Genomic DNA, 20859 nt, shown 5'->3' with positions numbered 1-20859 from the left:
CTTGGCACCACTGTCCTTATTAACTTGAAATCTTAAGTCACTCTTCTGATGCCTTTTTGGCATCAATATGGGGAATGGGAGTGGGGGAGGTTGGCCTTAAAATTCAAAGAGGGGCGCCTGGGTGGCTCAGATGGTTAAGCGTCTGCCTTCGGCTCAGGTCATGATCCCAGGGTCCTGGAATCGAGCCCCGCATCAGGCTCCCTGCTCAGCGGGGAGCCTGCTTCTCCCCCTCCCTCTGCTTCTCCCCCTGCTCATGTTCTCTCTCTCTCTCTCTCTCTATCTCTGTGTCTCGAATGAATAAATAAATATTTAAAAAAAAAATTCAAAGAACACATCTGACCTATTAAATGAAATCTATTAAATGAAGACTCTTGCTAGTTGTCATAATAACCTATCCCCTGGATTCTATGTACATCCTTTGGATCTGATGAGGTATTTATGGTTTTTAAAATGTTTTCCAGGGGCACCTGTGCAGCTCAGTTAAGCATCCGACTCTTGATTTTGGCTCAGGTCATGATCTCAGGGTCGTGGGACGGAGCCCTGAGTCAGGCTGTGTGCTGGGGCATGGAGCCTGCTTAAGATTCTCTCTCTCCCTTTGCCCCTCCCTGCTTGTGTGCTCTCTTTCTCTAAAAAAGAAAATAAATGTGTTCGAAGTAGCCTATCACTTTAGTATGTCATGTTCACCCAATCCTTCTCTATTACATCTCTTTACCGCGGTCCTGGTCGCTGTGATCCCCTTTGTTCCTCCCACCACTGACTGCTACCTAGCACCTTTCAACTCGCTATCTCTACAGCAAATTATTCACACCATGAAAGCCTGTTCTAATCATTTGTTGTTATCACTTTGTCAGGAGTAAAAATTATCAAGTCCAGAGCCATTTTATTTCAACACAATTACTACTAATGTCTTTGGCAACCCTAATTTACAGATAACCCAGTTACCTGTACCTGGTAAAGAGAAACTTCCCAAAAAGTAGTCCTTGATGGCAAGCACCCTAGGTTCTGTTCAAAAATGATTTTCCCAGAGCACAACATATGAAATTTCATCATTCTTGGGGTCTGGGAAGATGGTGAGAGAAGAAAGAATATTGCCCTTTATTTCCTGAGGATTCGAAGTAAGCCAAGTGGCCCCAAGACAACCTGAGGAACAAACTTTAGCCTTTTCTCCAACATAATAGCATCCCACTTCATTAAGTTGAAATGCTTGAGAATCTTTAAACAGTACAAAAGCGCTTTCCTTAACACAATTGATCTCTTTCTACCTACCCACAGCACCTACTATTTCACCATCTGACTATCAAACTTTGTATTTTACTGTATTAGTAAAATTTATTGTTTGGCTCCTCCTCATGTTTATGACCCTCATGTGGCCCAGAGCTGGACACATAGGACACTCAAGAATTGGACTGAATGTGTGCCGAGGTCATGCTAGAGGTCTAAAGCTGCCTGTGCTCTCCTCTGATAAGGTAGCGCCAGCCGCAGGTGGCTACTGACCTCGTGAAATATGGATAGCCCGAATTGAGGCATGCTGTAAATCAAAACTACACAGCGAGTTTTGTAAGTTAAGTACAATAAAACAAAATCTCATGGCGCCTGGCTGACTCAATGGGTAGAGCATGCGATATTTGATCTTCAGGTTGTTAAATTCAAGCCGCACTTGGGTGTAGAGATTACTTAAAAATAAAATCTTAAAAAAAAAAAAAAATCTCAGGGGCGCCTGGGTGGCTCAGTTGTTAAGCGTCTGCCTTCGGCTCAGGTCATGATCCCAGGGTGCTGGGATCGAGCCCCACATCGGGCTCCCTGCTCAGCGGGGAGTCTGCTTCTCCTCTGCCTGCCTCTCTGCCTACTTGTGCTCTTTCTCTGCCAAATTAAGAAAAAAAAAAATCTCATTACGTTTTCCTATTGGTTGCATAACGAAACTTTACTTTGGAGATACTGGGTTAAATGTATTCATTAAAATGTTTTACTTTTTATGCGCCAATTGGAAATTCTTTAATTACTTGTGTGGATCGCATATTTCAATTGGACAGCACTGGTTTCAAGGATGACAAGAATAACCGTACATTTGAATCAGGACGTGTTCTTTAGCAACAGTTTTCTTTTATATCTCTTAACGGTTCCTCACAAGACTCATCTGAGACACTAAAAGCCATGTCTCCCGCTCCAGCAGCTTCAAGTCCTGGTCCCCACGCAGCTCTTTGAACGCCAGGGACGGGCAGATCTGTGGGGCATTTGGAAAAGGACAAGGACCCAGGAACAGGCCCTCTTTTTTTTTTTCGTCAGAAAGCTCCCACAAGGCCGGGGGCGGCGGCTCAGGCAGCTGGACGTGGAAGACTCGCCAGGGCGGGGGGGGGGGGGGAAGGGGGGCACCGGAACCACTCCAGAGGCGGCCTCCAGACCCCAGCGCCCCGTCCAGAGGCCGGCCAGCATGTCCCCAGCAAGCCCGCGGGCGCCCTCCCCAAGATGGCCGCCGCCGCGGGGCGGGGCCGCCCACCGTTCCGCCCCCGCCCCGCCCCCGCCCCAGTGTCGATTGGATGAGACGATTCGGTGGTGAGCGGCGATTGGACCACACAAGACGCGAGCTGGGCGGGACCGGAAAGTGGTCTCAGCCTGGGGGTGCAAGGGGTCTGGGCTCGGCGTTGGTCCCTGGGGATGTGGAGAGCAGGCAGCATGTCGGCGGAGCTGGGAGTCGGGTTCGCACTGCGGGCAGTGAACGAGCGCGTGCAGCAGGCGGTGGCACGGCGGCCGCGGGTGAGGAAGGAGACAGCGTGGGGACGGTGGGCCGCTGCTTTGAGGAGGGGACACCTGCGTGGGAATGGGTCGTCACGGTGACGCAGAGGGGGTCTCCCGGCGGCGAGCCGTCCTGCCGCCTTGGCGTCGGCGCGGGTTGCAGAGCCCCCACAAGGCTAGCGAAGGGTTTCCTCCGTGACCTCGCGACGAGTCTGCCAGGTTTTCTGGAGGTTGGTTCAGTTGGAGCAGAAGGTGTCCACCACCCGAGAAAATGACCATTCCCCCGACATCGGGGCCATTGCCCACCCCGCCTTGTGTAGGGGTCGAAAGCCTTAGCGGACGGGAGAGCGCCAGTCCTGTGCCCAGACGCTGCAAGACGTCTACTACAAGAGCACCCAAAAGAGGCCAGGTCTCCTGAGATCACCACTCGTAGGTGAAAGAGAAGGTGGATTGGCCCGACTCTACTGGGACGTTTGGGGCAGGAGGGAGCTGACATCCAATCCCAAGCAGTTTAAAGGGAGACTTTTTTCCCCCTTATATTCTGTCTCTTCTTGGAATTTAATTAGATCAAGGGTCGATATTTGCTTCCCTCCTTGTAAGTTTAAGCTGAATGGTGTGGAATGAGACACAACTGAACAGAAAGGTCAAAGTTTCTCTGATCAAGCATTTATGGTGTCAGAATTCAGAATGCTGTCCTGGAGACAGAAGACCTAGATTAGTATAGTCTTTTCTTGGCTACTAAATAGATGTTACCTTAAACTAAGTCACTTAACTACTCTGGCCCTGAGTTTCCTCGTCTGCCATAGGCAATGGAATAAGCTCTGATTGCTTTAAGCTCACTGCTGGCATTGATGTTCTATGATTCTCAGTGATTCTCCCTAATAAATGTCACTCTGGGAGGTTCTCCCAGCATAACTCCTCAGGCAGATGGGCTGCCTGTTCACTTTTCTCTCTGGAAATTATCAATTCATCATAATAACCATAAGAGCTATGACATAGTCTCATAAAAGGCTGGTAATGCATCCCTCAGAAGGAAAAGGAAGCTTCTTGCTAATAGATCTGAGTCTTCAGGGCCTTTGAAAATACAGTGATTCTCATAAAATTAGCCATCACAATCATATTAGAAAAAAGCATTCAGGGTTTCTTCCATGTCATGTTCAGAGACATGAGGTTATGCCTATTTTAAGCCTGTTCAGTTATGGGTCTTTCTAAGCAGCAAAGTAATCCACGTGAATGGAGGATCCACTGTGCCTGACATGACGTGTCCCTCATTCATTTCTACTGAATCACTGAGTGTATCATTGCTGCCCTCAGAAAAATGAGTCTCTGCTTGGTTTTACACACAGACAATAAAAGAGATCTTTGAAAAAAGAAGAAAATACAGTGATTCTGTAAAAATTGCAGAGGGTGATGGAGTATATGAAAACTGAGATATATGAGGATAGATGGATCTCTTGTTGCCTCTGTATAGATTTGGTTGCAGTAGAATGCAGGGAAGCTCTGCTTTTTATGTGATGGCCGTAACAGGGGGGTCATATGGGCCTAATCCTGAGTCCAGAGTTTTTGGTGTCCCTACCTCTGTTCTGCTACTGGTTCTTGATAGATTGCACAGTAAATTACAAAGCTACCCCACACAGGCCACTTTGGAAAGTGGGGGGCAATGTTAATGAATATACCAGGCCCAGAATGAGTTTCCAAAATTTAATTTGGAGTTTCAGAAGCCAGCAGTGGCATCCCCTCTAGTCAGAGGGTAATGCCGTCCCTTAATGAAGTGATTCTTAAACCTCCAACCTTGGTAGACAAGAGCATCATCTGGAGAGTTTGTTTAAATAGCAGATTCTCAGACTCCAGCTCCAGAGATTCAGATTCAGTAGGTCTGGAGTGGTACCCAGATGATGCTGATGCAGTTGGTCAAAGACCACATTTTAAGGAAATACTGCTTTTACTTACCTTCCCAGTTCTTCTGAGAGAGACTAGATGTTAAAGTAGCTAACACTCTAGATTTGGATGCCATACATTTGAAAGACATTGGATCAACATTATTTGATGCTGGTCTCCCTCCAGTATTGGAATAATGGAGCTTACCCGATGTCAAGTTAAGACCTATGCCGATTGATTCTATGGGATCCATCTTACAGAACTTATTGGGATAATATTCCTAAACATTCACTCATTTGGCTCTTTCCCTCTTGGCAGGATCTCCCAGCCATCCAGCCCCGGCTAGTAGCAGTCAGCAAAACCAAACCTGCAGACATGGTGATTGAAGCCTACAGTCATGGCCAGCGTACTTTCGGGGAGAACTACGTAAGAGTCCTTTTCCAGTCTGCCTTTGGAAGAGTCGTGATTGCCAGGCTTCTGACTCATTCTGTTTTTATCCTTTAGGTTCAAGAACTGCTAGAAAAAGCATCAAATCCTAAAGTAAGTGGATACCTCAATCCTTCAGTTTGTATCTAATCTTGGCCCTTCAGTTGCAAGTTAGACCCATTTTGGTGGTTGAGTTTTACAGGAGGGTCAACTGGTGGTAGAAATGTCTACATTCACCTTGAGCTCCAAATACTTCTCAGCTAGATTTTCTTTCTTTATTAACACTAGGACTATAGTTTTCTCCTTTGCAGCTTTTTGGATGTGGTGATTTAGGAGCTTGCTATAATCCTGGGTCCTTTTGAGATTTGAAAGCTTTAATCAGTTCATCCTTTTTTTTTTTTTTTTTTTTTTTTTAAGTAGGCTCCACACCCAGTGTGTGGCTTGAACTCACCACTCTGATCAAGAGTCATGTGCTCTACCGACTGAACCAGCCAGGTGCTCCATAATCAGTTCATTTTTCATGGATGATATCTAAAAGATAGAGGGAGCTGATGGGAACAAGGAAGAGAAACAGAGTAGAAGCCTTAGGTTTTTCTGTAAGTATCCTTAGGAGCCTGCCTGGCTGAAGATGGTGATAGTGGTTTGTTGCATAGACATGAAAAGACAGAAGGGAGTGTGTAAGGTATTTGAGCCAGCAAGGCCTTCATAAATTCTAAGTCAAACATGGTTACCTTTTTCTCTTCAGATTCTGTCTTCATGTCCTGAGATCAAATGGCACTTCATTGGGCACCTACAGAAACAAAATGTCAACAAATTGATGGGTAAGATAAAATTCTAAATATGAAGACAAAATCTCTATCATTATGTTACTTACACTACTTTCTGTGGAAAAGGGAACAGCTTTTAGAATAGTCCTAATTCACCATTTGTGTTTTGGAGTTTTGTGGGAAAAAAAATCTTAATTCTTAGTATAAGGAAAAAGCCTCATACCAAGAACAGAATGAATTCACCATTGACTGGGTTGTTTATACTTGGAAACCTACCCTACTTGGAAGTGTTAGGTATCATTTGGTGGTCTTTCAAATAAAATATAAGGGATTGTAGCCCATAAAATTTTTCACTTGACAAGGGAGATATTTTTGTCCTTTTCCCTTTAAATGTAAGGCTATAGGGGTGCTTAGGAGGCTCAGTCAGTTAAGTGTCTGCCTTGAGCTCAGGTCGTGATCCCCAGGGTCCTGGGATCAAGCCCCACATCAGGCTCCTTGCTCAGTGGGGAACCTGCTTCTCCCTCTCCCTCTGCCTGCCACTCCCCCTGCTTGTGCTCTCTCTCTCTGTCAAAAAAATGAATGAAATCTTAAAAAAAAAAAAGCTATAGTAAATAAAATATAATAATATACAATAAAATACAGTACATAATAATAAAATATAATATACAGTGAAATACAGTAAAGTACAGTAAAGTAAATTAAGAATTAACTACAGAAGGATTTAACCATATGCTAATGACATGTGGAGATCTGTTTGAGGAACTGAATACTTATTTCTCTCAATGTGTCAAAATTAAAATAACCTTTATTTTTTTAGGCAGCTTTATTGAAGTATAATTGACCTACAGTAAATTGTATATATTTAAAGTGCACAATTTGATTAGTTTCAACATATGATTGTACCTGTGAAACCATTACAGCAGTCAAGATAGTAAACACATCCATCACCCCAAAAAGTTTCCTCATGCCCTTTGTAACCCCTTCTTCCCCAATCCCTCCTTCAGCACTACTTTTTTTTTTTTAAGATTTTGTTATTTATTTATTTATTTAGAGAGAGCGAGCATGGGCCGAGGGGAGGGGCAGAGGGAGAAGCAGACTCCCCGCTGAGCAGGGAGCCCGACGCAGGGCTCAATGCCAGGACCCTGGGATCATGACTTGAGCCAAAAGCAGACGCTTAACCAACTGAGCCACCCAGGTGCCTCCCTCCTTCAGCACTACTTACCTGCTTTCTGTCACTGTAGATTAATTTACCTTGTTAAGAGTTTTATATAAATGGAATCATAAATAGAATGTACTTTTTTTGGTCTGACTTTTTCCACTCAGCATAATTATTTTAAGGTTAATCATGTTGATTTGTGTATCAGTAGTTCACTCCTTTTAGTTTAACCATTCACCTATTGATGGCCATTTGGGTTTCTTCTAATTTGGGTCTATGACAAATAAAATTATTATAGAGGTAAGGGGGAAAAATTGTTGTGAACATCTTTGTAAGAATTTTTTTTTAAGATTTTTATTTGAGAGAGAAAGAGCATGTGAGCGGTGGGGGCTGGGGGGAGGGACAAGCAGACTCCACGCTGAGCCTGATGTGGGGCTCGATCTCACGACCCTGAGATCACGACCTGAGCCGAAATCAAGAGGCAGACGCTTAACAGACTGAACCACCCAGGCACCCCTGGACTTTTTCTCCTTGGAATAAATACCTAGGAGTAGAATGACTGAATCACATGATAAATATATGTTTAACTTTTTTTTAATTCTGGTAAAATACACATAACATAAAATTTGTCATCTTAACTATTTTTAAGTATACAGTTCAATGGCATCAAGTACATTCACATTGTTTGCAACCGTCACTACTATCTATCCTCTAGAATTCTTTTCCCCTCTCAGAACTGAAACCCTCTACCCATCATATATGTTTAACTTTTGAAGAAACTGCCAAGCTGTCTTCCAAAGTGGTTGTGCCGTTGTACATTCCCACCAGCAGTGGTTCAAGTTCCTCCACATCCTTGCCCACACTTAACATAGTCGGTCTTTTAATTTTAGCCATTTTAGTAGGTATGTGGTGGTGTCCTTGCATTTCCCTCATGGCTAATGATATGGAACACCTTTTCACATGTTTGCATCCATTTATCTTCTTTGGTGAAGTGTCTATCAAAATCTTTTACCTGTTTTCTAATTGGATTTTTCTACTTTTCAGACAGGAGAATTCTTTATATATTCTAGATAATAGTCCTTTATCAGATACATGCTTTGCAAATTTTTTCTCCCACTCTGTTGCTTGTCTTTTCATTCTCTTAACAGCGTCTTTTAAAGAGCAGAAGTTTTTAATTTGATGAAGTCCATTTTATCAATTTATATTTTCATAGACTGTGCTTTAGGTGTTGTGTCTAAAAAATATTTCCCTATGGTTCGAATCATACAGATTTTCTCCTAGCAGTTTTATACTGTTCAGTCTTATATTAAGCTTCATTATTCACTTTGAGTTAATTATTGTAAATGGTGCAAGGTATGATTCCAAGATAGGGGTTTTTTTGCATATAAATATCTAATCGTTCCAACACTACTTGTTGGAAAGTCTGTCCTTTCTCCATTTCATTCCTTTGCACCTTTATCAAAAATCAGCTATCCATGGGTTTATTTCTAGACCATTTACTCTGTTTCACTGATCTACTTACCTACTTTTACACTGATAGCATCCTACTTTGATTTACTGGAGCTTTATAATAATTCTTTTTTTAAAGATTTTATTTATTGGGGCTCCTGGGTGGCTCAGTCGTTAAGCGTCTGCCTTCGGCTCAGGTCGTGATCCCACGGTCCTGGGATCGAGCCCCACATCGGGCTCCCTGCTCAGCGGGAAGCCTGCTTCTCCCTCTCCCGCTCCCCCTGCTGGTGTTCCCTCTCTCTGGGGGATGTAGGGCTCGATCCCAGGACCCTGTGATCATGACCTGAGCCGAAGGCAGACGCTTAATGACTGAGCCACCCAGGTGCCCTGCTTTATAATAATTCTTGAAATTGAGTATTGTTAGTCCCCAACTTTGTTCTTCTTTTTCAAAGTCATTTTGGCTATTCTAGATCCTTTGCATTTCCATATAAACCAATTTGTCAGTTTCTACCAAAATAAAACAAAACAAACATCCCGCCAGGTATTTGATTAGGATTATATTGAATCTCTAGATCAGTTTGGAGAACATTGACATAGTAAAAATACTGAGTCTCCCAACACATTAATGGGGGTATAGCTCAGTATTTATTTAGGTCTTCTTTAACTTCTCTCAGTAATATTTTGTAGTTTTCATTGTGCAGGATTTCCTCATCTTTTGTCTGATTTATATCTAAGTTTTTCTTATATATATATATATATATATTTTTTTGTTGTTGTTGTTAAAGATTTTATTTATTTATTTGACAGAGAGAGACATAGCGAGAGAGGGAACACAAGCAGGGGGAGTGGGAGAGGGAGAAGCAGGCTCCCCGCAGAGCAGGGAGCCCGATGTGGGACTCGATCCCAGGACCCTGGGATCATGACCTGAGCCGAAGGCAGTCGCTTAACCAACTGAGCCACCCAGGCGCCCTAAGTTTTTCTTATATTTTGATGCTGTCTATTGATACTGTTATTGATGCTGTTACTTCAATTTCTGATTGTTTTTTGCTAATATATAATACAATTGATTTTGTATATTCATTTTCTATCCTGCAACTTTATTAAACTCATGCTAGTAGTTCTACTTATTCTAGTAGTTTCTTAGTAGTTTTTTAAGTTCTACTTATTCTAGTGGGGGTTTGGGGAATTTTTTTTGTTTTGTTTTGTTTTTGCAGATTCCATATAATTTTCTAGGTAGACAATTATGTTACCTATAAACAAAGACAATTGCCAATCTGGATGCCTTTTATTTCTTTTTCTTGCCTTATTATACTAGCTAATACCTCCAATACAGTATTGAATAGAAATGCTACAAGTGTACATGCATGTTTTTCTTGAGTTTTTTATCAGAAGGAGGAATTACTCTTCTAATCCTAGTTTGCTGAGAGGCTTTATCAAGAATCAGTGTTAGATTTTGTCAAATGCCTTATTGCATCCATTGAAATGATCCTGCGGGTTTTTCTTTTTCAGTTTATTAACATGTTGAATTATATTTATTGATTTTCAAATGTTAAACCACCCCTATGTTCTTAGGAATAAGCTCACCTTGGTCAGGCAGTATTATCCTTTTACTGTAATGTTGCATTTGATTTGTTAAGTTTTGCTTAGAATGTTTGCACCTACATTCATAAAGGACATGGGCTGTTGTTTTCTTGTAATATCTTTTTTTAGGTTTGATAACAGAATAATGCTGGCCTCATAGAATGAACTGGAAAGTATTTCCACCTCTTCAGTCTTGAAAGAGTTTGTGTGGAATTGGTATGGTCCCTTCCTTAACTGCTTGGTAGAATTCACCAGTGAGGCCTGGAGTTTCTTTGTAGGAAGGTTTTTAAGTTTAGTTTCAATTTTGTTAATAGACTATTCACATAATCTGTTTTTTCTTAGGTGAGCTTTGTTACTTTATGTTTTTCGAGGAGTTTGCCCATTTCATCTAAAATAATAAATTTATGAGCATTAAGTTGTTTGTAATATCTCTTTATTATCCTTTTAATATCTGTAGAATCTGTAGTGATGTCAACTCATTCCTGATGCTGGTAATTTGTGTCTTCTCTTTTTTTTCCTAATCCATCTGGCTGGAGGTTTATCAAGTTTATCAATCTCCTCAGAGAACTACTTTTAGTTTCATTAATTTTTCTCTGCTGTTCTATTAGTATAATATGTTATATAAACAAAAATAATGATGTATTGTGGGATTTATAACATGAAAAAGTAAAGTGCATTGAAACAGTAACATACAAAAAGGAAAGTAAGAAACAGAAGTACACTATTATTAGGTTCTTAAACTTTATATGAAGTGGTATGACACCATTTTAAGATAGACTGTCTGTAAGTTCAACTTTAAAAGCAACCAATAAGGGTGCCTGACTGGCTCAGTTGGTAGAGCGTTGCAACTTGATCTCAGGGTCATGAGTTCAAGCCCCACATTGGGCATAAAGCTTACTTTAAAAAATAAAATAAAGCAACCAATAAAATAACACAATAGAGAGTTATAGCTAATAAGTCAGCAAAGGAGATAAAGTGGTGTAATAAAAAATATGTGAAATGGTATCTCATTGTGGTTTGATTTGCATTTCCCTAATGACAAATGAAGTTGAGCATTTTTTCATGTGTTTATTGGCCATTTGTACATCTTCTTTGGAGAAATGTCCGTTCAAATCCTTTGTGTGTTTTTTAATTGGGTCTTTTTATTATTGAGTTGTAAAAGTTCTTTATATATCTTATGTACCAGTCCTTTATGCTATATATGATTTGCAAATATTTTCTCCATTCGATGGGTTGTCTTTTCATTTTCTTTATGGTATCATTTGTAGCCCAGAAATCTTTCATTTTAATGTACAATAGTTTATCTCTTTTTTCTTTTGTGGCATGTGCTTTTGGTACTGTAACTAAGAAATCCAAGGTCACAAAGATTTTTTTTTTTTTTTAAGTAATCTCTGTGCCCAATGTGGGGCTTGAACTCACAACCCTCAGATGGAGAGTAGCCAGCCAGATGCCCCCAAGGTCACAAAGATTTACTCCTGTTTTCTTCTAAGAGTTTTATAGTGTTAACTCTCACCTTTGGGTCTTTTTGAGTTAATTTTTATGTATAGCCTAAGGAAGAGGGAGATGTAACTTCATTCTTTTCCATTGAACTTTTTTGCACCTTCACCTTTATTTTTGAGAGGTAATTTTGCAGACTGTAGAACTGTAGCTTGACAGTTTTTTCGTTCAGTACTTTAAAGATGTTGCTCCACTGTCTTTACTTACATTGTTTCCAATGAGAAATATAATGTCATCCTTATCTTTGTTCCTCTGTGTGTAACATGTTTTTTTTTTCCTTTAACTACTTTTAAGATTTTCTCATTATCACTGGCTTTGAGCAATTTGATTATGATATGTCTTGGTGTAATTTTTTTTTTTTTTTCCACATTTCTTGTGCTTGGGGTTCATTGAGCTTCTTGGATCTGGGGTTCTAATCAAGTTTAGAAATTTTTCAACTGTTGTTTCTTCACATATATTTTCTGCCTCCCCCTTTCTCTTCTCCTTTGGGGACTCCAGTTACCTATCAGTCTGCTTGAGGTGATTCCACAGCCCACTGATGCTCTTTTAATTTTTATGATTTTTTTTTTTTCCCCTCTGTGTTTCATTTTGGATCATTTCTTCAAGGTAACTAAGCCTTTCTTTAGCATTGTCTAACTTGCCATTAATCCCATCAGTGGATTTTTCATCTCCTACATGGTAGTTTTCACACTAGAAGTTCAATTTGAGTCTTTTTTTATATCTTCCATGGCTCTCTATATTTTTTATATATGGCACATGGTTATAGAAACTGTTTTAATGTGCTATCTACTGATTCTATCATCTTTGACAGTCTGGAGCAGTTTCAACAGATTGATTTAACCCCTCATTATGTATCATATTTCCTGCTTCTTTGAGTGTCTGATTTTTTTTTTTTTTTTGGACAGCCAAACATTGTGAATTTTCTTGTTGGGAGCTGGTCGTTTTTGTATTCTTATAAATATCTTTGAGCTTTGTTTGGAACACAGTTAAGTTACTTGAGAACAGTTTGATCTTTTTAGGTCTTGCTTTTAAGATTAGTTGGTGTGACTGGAGCAGAGCTCAGTCTAGGACTAATTATTCCCCATTACTCCATGTACTCTATACCCAGTGCCCCATGAATCCTGAGCCTGTCTGGTGGGAATAGGCACTATTCCATGCCTATTTCTAATTTCTTCTAATCCTTTCAAACAGTTCTGTCCTCAGCCAGGGCTGATTTCCTCACATGCACATGCTGATCTGTACCCAGCTGAGTTCTGGAAGGGAGCCCTTCACAACTCACCAGTGATCTCTCTGTGTGCAGCTCTGTCCTCTCCCAAACTCTGCCTTGTGCACTCTAGCTCCTTAGTCTTTCCAGATTCTCAGTTCATGTCCTCAACTTGGGTCCACACTCTGCCCGTGTTCCCCCTTCCTGTGCCACGTTCTAGAAACTCTCCAGGCAGCAAGCTGGGGCAGTTGTAGGGCTCACTTCATTCGTTTCTCATCCCTCAGAGATCACTGTCTTTCATTGCATGATACCCAGTTTTTGTAAACCATTGTCTTATATACTTTGTCCATTTGGACGTTCAGGTGGGAGGGTGAATCTGACCCCTGTATTTCATCTTGTCGGAAAGCAGAAGTCTATTATATTATTTTTAAAAGCTATTTCATATTAGGTGTGGGGGAAGTAGGGAGCCTATTTATACTTAATAAGTGGCAGCAAGACAATCAGCTTTTTATTGGAGAAATAATTAAATTAGATTCCCTTCCTCACAGTGTAAATAAATTCCAGTGAGACTAAAGAATCTTAACTTGAAAATCAAAACTATGAAGTATTAGAAGAAAAATAGGAAAATATTTTTATTTTTTCAGGCTGGTGAAAGGCCTTTCTAAATAAAACATAAAGTTTGGAAGCCATAAAAGATACAATTAGCACATTTGCTTACATAAAAATTAAAGCTTTCTATATGTCAAAGCAAAAGGGAAACACAGATTGGTAGTAAAATAATATTTTTTAAAAGGGGAAGAGATTAATGTCCATAATGTATAAAGAACCATATGTATATTTGTTAATGCATAAGAAAAAACATAGGGAAAAACTAAGAACAGGCCATTTATAAGGATAAAATATACAGAAGACCAGTAATCAAATGAAAAATGCTTACCCTCAATAAGAGAAATGCAAAATACAATAATAAATTCTGCTTTTCACTGATCAGGTTTGCAAAAAATAAAAAGTCTGCTAATATCCAGTGTTTTGAGAGCATGAGTAAATGAGCATTCCGCATTTTGCCAGGAAGATTCTAAAATGGTAGGGCTTTTTTGGATTTCTAGTATCTAACACAGTTTTAATTGTACTTCCTCCTTAACTAGTAATTTCAATTCTTAGAACTCATGTATCCTATAGCAACTTGTATATGTGCCCAAAGATCTGTTTCAAAGCTTTGGTTTTGTAGTAAAAAAGAAACAATGTCTATTAATAAGAACAATGTTAAGTAAATTGTGATCATCTGTTTTGTGGAATATTGCAGTTGTTAAAAGTACCAGTAGATTTATGGTACTAATGTAAAAAAAATCATGTAACTGGAAAAAAAATCATGCTAACTGGAAGCAAGCAACCCATAAAACATTTACTATGATCCAGGGCGCCTGTCTGGCTCAGTCAGTGGAGCGTGTGAATCTTGATCTCAGGGTTATAAGTTATAAGTTCAAGTCCCACAATGGGTGTAGAGATTACTTAAAAATAAAATCTTTAGGGAAAAAAAAAAACCAGTATGATCCAATCTGTATGTTATTTCAAAAAATAACAGGAAATTATACATCTGGGGGGGGGGGTGTGATTGGATGGAAATACACTAAAATAGATGTGGAAGAATCCTCAGCCCAATGGTAATAGTGGTAGTTTCTAGGATGAGAGGCTTTGAGTTTTTACTGCATATACTTCTATATTGCATTTTTTTTTTTTTTTTTACTTCAAGCATGTCTACTTTTGGTCTCTTTTTTAAATACATTTTTTTTTAAGATTTTATTTCTTTATTTGACAGAGAGAGACACAGCGAGAGAGAGAACACAAGCAGGGGAGTGGGAGAGGGAGAAGCAGGCTTCCAGCGGAGCAAGGAGCCCAATGTGGGGCTCGATCCCAGGACCGTGGGATCATGACCTGAGCCGAAGGCAGACGCTTAACGACTGAGCCACCCAGGCGCCCCTTTTAAATACATATTTTTTCAAGTGAAGTAGCCTGAGCTCAAATTCAGCATTAAGAATATGGAGTCATGGGACACCTGGATGGCTCAGTCGGTTGAGCGTCTGCCTTCGGCTCAGGTCATGATCCCAGGGTCCCGCATCAGGCTCCTTGCTCCGCGGGGAACCTGCTTCTCCCTCTGCCTGCTGCTCCCCCTGCTTGTGCTTTCTTGCTCTCTCTCTTTCCCTCTCACACACACATAAATAAATAAATGAAAAATCTTCAAAAAAAAAAAAAAAGAATATGGAGTCATGAGGCTCCTGGGTGGCTCAGATGGTTAAGCATCTGCCTTTGGCTCAGGTCATGATCTTAGGGTCCTGGGATGAAGCCCCATGTTGGGCTCCCTGCTCAGCAGGGAGTCTGCTTGCCCCTCTCCTCTTGCCCCTCCCCCCCCAACTCTCACTCTCTCTCTCTCAAGCAAATAAAATCTTTTTAAAAATAGGAGTTTGCCATCGTTTAAATCACAGCTCTAATATTTGTTAGTTTTGTAAACTTGAATAAACTTTATCCTTTCTGAGCCTCAGTTTCCCTATCTGTAAGGTGGAGGTAATAATAGTGCTTCATGAACCATGGTAAAGATTAAAAAGCAGTAATGCATGTACACTGCTTAGCAAATTGCCTGTTTGACAAGAGCAAGCTGCTCATGTTGCTGATGTGTTTGTTGTTACGTATCTGAGGCAAGAGTGATGATACTTCATGTCACATGCTTCTTTGGAAAAGGAGATGGTTTCGATGACGTCAGCATCTCCCTTAGCTGTCATTCTGATATCCTTGCTGAATCAGAGCACCCCTGTCCCACAGTTTAAGAACATGGCGTTTCCATGCCAGGGAAGCACTTTGGCCTCCTTCTTTATGGTCATCTTGACCCGGTTCTCGCAGTGTGAACTGAGATGTAGTCCCATCGAGCCTGCTCTTGGGAATCTGCACAATTTCCAGCCCTCTTGAATGCGTGTGCCACCTGGTTGTGGTAGGCACTGTTTCCCTGATTGGTCCTTTCTGATGAGATAGCAGTGGGCCGACATTCAAACTGACATCTAGTAAAACCGTCACATAAGTCTGAACAGAACTGATACTTCACTGTCTTGTCTTTTTCTGGGAAATAGTTCTTCCATCCACCAAGTCAAAAAGATTGGTTGTATGTTGCTTGCTGCAGTAGGGTGAGTGAAGAATTACCTTGCCTCTTTCTTGTTACAGCTGTCCCCAATCTCTTCATGCTGGAAACAGTGGATTCTGTGAAGTTGGCAGACAAAGTGAACAGTTCGTGGCAGAAAAAAGGTTCTCCTGAAAGGTTAAAGGTTATGGTCCAGGTTAACACCAGTGGAGAGGAGAGTAAGTGACGCGACCTGAATTGTAGATTTTTCTTCCTTTAGGATGGTTGAAGGTCAGGAAGAATGGCAGCCCTAAGTATCTGATAGCTAAGGTTCTAGAAGGAAATCACAGACCTTTAAGTAAGCTGTTTTCTGTAGGATCTAGATGGCACAATGACATCTAAGCCAGTCCATGTATAATTCTTTCATACATTGTGGTTTGGTAATTCTTAATTTTTTGGTGGCCCAGAATAGGAAAGTCAGGAAGGGGGACTGTAACTCTGATCTCCTGAAAATTCCTAGAAGTCCATCACTCCTGAAAGAGATGGCATAGTTACATGTGTAACACTCAGGTGTTAAAAAAATTACTTAGTGTTACATTGGGAGAGAATAGAAGAAAGTCACCAGTTAATGAATATCTTTAAGGGGCTTGGGTTGACAGGGTGACCTAGTGAACAGAGCAGGAGCTTTGAAATCAGAGCTCAGGTTTGAGCCCCCGCACTTTCCAGCATTGTAGCCTCGGGCAAGTTACCTGAGCTCTCTGTACCTCAGTTTCCTTGGCAGACAGTGATAATCATAATGGTGCCTACGTCAGAGGGTGTCGTGAGGATTGAAAGTGGTAATATGGGCAGAGCTGTTGGCAGGGAACCCTGTACATCTTTCTTGTTAGCACTTGTTAAGAGTAAGTGTTCACAGACCAGTCATTTGCTTACGACCAGCAGAACCCCAGTATTCACCAAACCGTAACATGCAGGAACACAGTGCAGGCTGTTTTCCAGATAGACCCTCAGGCCAGTGTCCTGACTTTAAATCTCAGTTGCGTAGTTTCTAGTTGTGTGACCTTGGACAAAGTACTGAGCCTCCCTGTGCCTCAGTTTCCTCATTTTTAGAGTGGAGATAGAAAGAGTACTTACTGCATCGTTATTATATTAAGTGAAGAGCTCTTAGGACTTGGCCCGTGTGCCTGACACATAAGTGTTCTGTGAATTGTGACAATTATTATTTCTGCGTGCACCTAGATTATGTAATACGTTATCAATACAGGTGCATCTGAAATTGACTCCAGGTTGAGTCTGTGACATCATTTCTTGATAATTAGCTATAATTTGCTGTAACTAAAGATTAAAGGGAACATTCATAGCATCTCCATTTGATAAATGAGGGAAAGAGAATATCCATATTGCTTATAACTGCATAACAAATAATCATTTGCAGCAGATTCCTCCTCCAGTTAATTAGCAAGTTCCATTAAATTTTACAGATACATAGTGAACACTGTGATGTATACTTTATTTTAAAATGTTTACAGTCCTAATAAATTAATGAAACTATAGACATACCAGAGCTAGGAAAAGAATTCTCTGCTGAGTCTGGCATTTCGACAATGTGAGTCTTCTTGGTGTCCCAAGAGAAGCAGTGTTTTTTTCTCTTCCCTCTGCTCTAGCTGTTCTCAGCTCAGATCACTGAGATTCAGATGATTATTGCTCATTTCATGACCAGAAGGGAAGCAACATAGACAAAGACCTCAAAAATAAAGTTACTCCTTAGGACTTGAGGATACATTTCTTTCAAGAAGTCCTCTAGCCTGAAAGTCACCTCCTTTGTTATAAGGAAGGGATGAAAATGAAGCCTTTCTCTGGCTACTTCTAACATGTTGGTACAAGTGTCTTCTGTTCCTTTTTGTGAAGGTAAACACGGCCTTCTGCCTTCAGAGACAGTAGCCGTGGTGGAACACATAAATGCCAAGTGCCCCAGCCTGGAATTCGTGGGGCTGATGACCATAGGAAGCTTTGGCCATGATCTTAGTCAAGGACCAAATCCGGACTTCCAGGTACTGGGGGCCAAGGATGGGGTCGGGGGCGCGGATTGCTCGCATGCTAAGGAAGCATCTTAGTGAAATGCTGTCACAGGACTGGCTGTCATAATAAACTTCAGAGACATCCCAGATATTGCCTCGGGGGTTATAGCCGTCTTCTGAACTCTTCTCATAAGGAAAGGAGAAAATAGGTTTCCAAAACCCCACAGACCTTTCTCAGCCCCACTTGAACCTGGCTAAAACACGAGTTCTTTTCTTCCTTTTCCAATGGCTGATCGTTTTTTTTTGAAAGTAGGAGCATTTGCTAAAAAAAAAAAAAACTCTTTCACTAACTTCTGGAAATTTTGACAGGCCTTGAAACTACGAGGAATCAATAATCTTTGGCAGAGGTCTTCAGATCGAGCCACTTTCAGGCATCCTTAGAGAAGGCAGGAGTAAAATAAATGTCACACTTGTCTTTCTGTCAGGTGTTACTGTCCCTCCGAGAGGAGCTGTGTAAAAAGCTGAACATCCCCACTGACCAGGTTGAGCTGAGCATGGGCATGTCCATGGACTTCCAACATGCAGTGAGTGTCCTCCTGGGGGCCCTTATCTGCCTCAAGGGGAGGGTCCAGAAGGCCACAGCAGGAAGCAGTTTTTGCCAGAGAAATCTTTGAAAATGCCTCATCGTAGCAATAGGGCCCCAAATCGCAGTGGCTCTCAACTGTTCCAGCATCCCCCACCCCCTTCTTTTTTTAAATGAAATGTATAGAAATTATAGCCTGACACGTAACTTTTTTAAACTCAATATAATTCCCTAAGTGGATTCTAAAGAACTAAGAAGGGGTGCCTGGTTGGCCCAGTCGGTAGAGCACGCGACTCTTGATCTCGGGGTCGTGAGGTCAAGCCCCACGGTGGATATAGAGATTACTTAAAAATAAAAAAATAAAAAAAATTAAACTAATTTTTTTAAATGTTTTATTTATTTATTCATGAGAGTCAGAGAGAGAGAGAGGCAGAGGCAGAGGGAGAAGCAGGCTCCCCGCCTAGCAGGGAGCCCAATGCAGGACTCGATCCCAGGACCCTGAGATCATGACCTGAGCCGAAGGCAGACGCTTAACCATCTGAACCACCCAGGCGCCCCTAAACTATAATTTTTTTAAGTTTATTTATCATATATGCTTTTCTGGAAATAACTTGACAAAGTGCTAAAAATCAAAATATAAACTTCACTGTGCATCCTTAGAAAGTCACATAAATCAGAACAGTGCAAAAATACTTTGTGTTTATAAGTACGATGGAATTTGATCCTGTGCTCAAACAATCAGGAGGAGGTTTTTTCACCTGCATAATCATGGAGCATTAGGAAGGGCCGTGGGCTGTGAGACCTCTCCATTGTGCCACCGTGTCTCAGTCACACAGCGTGACCTCTCATATCCCCGGCCCCAGATAAGGCCCCAGATAAGCGGCAGTCGTCTTCCCTAATCATGGTGACAGCCAGGGACATGCTTACCGATTTCTCAGACACACCCAAGGTTAACCACTGCCCCGTGGCCCTCTTCAGCTGCCTTATCGTCGTTCTTCGTAGAAGGCCCTCGAGAGCCACAGTGACCGGCACAGCTTCCGCGGTCGCTGCCTTATTTAAACTCGGGCCCCGATACTTTCTCTTCTTTCCCGCAGATTGAAGTGGGATCTACGAATGTCCGAGTAGGAAGCACCATTTTTGGAGAGCGAGATTACTCCAAGAAACCTGCCCTGGACAAGTCGGCAGCCGACCTGAAGGCGCCGGTGGAGGTGGCACAGGGACACTGAGGCCAGGGCCCGTCCAGGAGGACGAACTCTGCACTCAGCTGGATTTCCCTCTTGATAGTCCCTGTGTTACAGCACAGCCGTGCTCTCCTTGTGCCTGCAGAGAGCGTGCTGATGACGACGTGTGTTGATGGAAACCATCTGTACTTAGGGTCTGACCCAAGAAGTTCACTTCAGGTACTGGCTGTGGATTGGAGCTGAGAGATCCAGACATTTCCGCAGAATGGATGTAAGTCAGCAGCCAGGGATTGAGTTCCGTTTCCAGTCCTGCCCGGGAATACCAACCAGCCCATGAATGCCTGCCCCAGGTTAAAATGTGGCCACTGATGCCTATAATCACCAAAGTGAGAGGGATTCACGTTTGTCGTCCCCTTTCATAGAAAATTATTGTATGACAAACCCCTCCTGAGTAACTGTCTTTGCTGCTCTGGAGCAAGGCGATTGCTGCCCCCATTTCCCACCCCGCCCAGTAGATACTCCTCTCTGCTCTGGAACGGCAGTACGGGTACCTTCAGGAACGGGCTCAAGGCAGTGCTCCAGACCCAAATCGGGGCTCCTGAGAGTTTATGGCACTCGCCACCGTGTGGTATTGACCCTGAAAATGACAGAGGTAACGTAAACGGGTTTGGACCTTTCTAACATCCTCCTCGAGAGACAGGGCTTTGAGCTTTTTCCCCTGGGCTCTCCAGTGAGGAGAATTGAATGCTGTGATGTCTTCACCACCATAATCCTCTTAATGGTAATTTCTTATCAAAAACCTGTGAATCCCATCGCTTCCCAGAAATTCCTTCAAAGCCAGTTCAGGCTCACACGTTCGAGGAGGCCTGGCTTTGAGGTTCCCGCCCATGCAGAGCATTTTCCAGGCACATCGCTAGCCTCCCCTCCCCTGCTATCCTGATAAGGCAGAATTTTACAACTTCTTGGTTGTTAATAAAGTAGCAAGGTCTTCAAAAACCAGAAAGCACAATTCTCAAATATTCGTAACAGGTGACTTCGGTCTGCGTTGTTTATTTTCTGGATATTTTTTTCCTTATTTTTTCAAGCCCTGGTCTTTAATTTCATGAAATAACTTTCAGAACCTGTTGTTGCTGCTGAATGTAATTTTGTAAAACTTAAAACCATAATGATTCCTGTATTCTTTCAGTCAGAGCTATAAAATGATGTTTCAGAGTGTGTTAAATAAAAATGTGAGTTTGAATTATACCATCTGTGCCAATTACAAAGCAATTAAAAGATTTATTTTTTAA

At 41.6% G+C, this 20859-nt stretch overlaps 2 protein-coding genes across 4 annotated transcripts in view; both read left to right on the top strand.

The window, feature by feature from the left end:
* The window catches only part of ERLIN2 (ER lipid raft associated 2), a 22255-nt gene extending 20274 nt beyond the window's left edge, over nt 1–1981 (top strand). Inside the window, exon 13 of the transcript XR_013446634.1 lies at nt 462–1981. The gene's annotated coding sequence lies outside the window, so the exon portion shown is untranslated. The remainder of the gene's footprint in view (nt 1–461) is intronic.
* PLPBP (pyridoxal phosphate binding protein) overlaps nt 1–20859 on the top strand; it is a 26729-nt gene extending 5870 nt beyond the window's left edge. The window contains exons 1-8 of one of the 3 annotated variants that reach the window (XM_036109950.2): nt 2638–2751; nt 4927–5034; nt 5113–5148; nt 5780–5855; nt 15896–16030; nt 17697–17839; nt 18292–18390; nt 19484–20859. In XM_036109950.2, coding sequence (XP_035965843.1) covers nt 2653–2751; nt 4927–5034; nt 5113–5148; nt 5780–5855; nt 15896–16030; nt 17697–17839; nt 18292–18390; nt 19484–19615 — 828 coding nt within the window. In that variant the 5' untranslated portion in view covers nt 2638–2652 and the 3' untranslated portion in view covers nt 19616–20859. Of the gene's footprint in view, nt 1–2584; nt 2752–4926; nt 5035–5112; nt 5149–5779; nt 5856–15895; nt 16031–17696; nt 17840–18291; nt 18391–19483 lie in introns of those variants that run through there. The other 2 variants (XM_078069611.1, XM_036109952.2) reach the window with 2 other exon arrangements.

This window comes from Halichoerus grypus, chromosome 3, assembly GCF_964656455.1.
Source record: "Halichoerus grypus chromosome 3, mHalGry1.hap1.1, whole genome shotgun sequence".
Taxonomy (NCBI): Eukaryota; Metazoa; Chordata; class Mammalia; order Carnivora; family Phocidae; genus Halichoerus; species Halichoerus grypus.
This window is presented reverse-complemented; position numbering and strand designations above follow the sequence as displayed.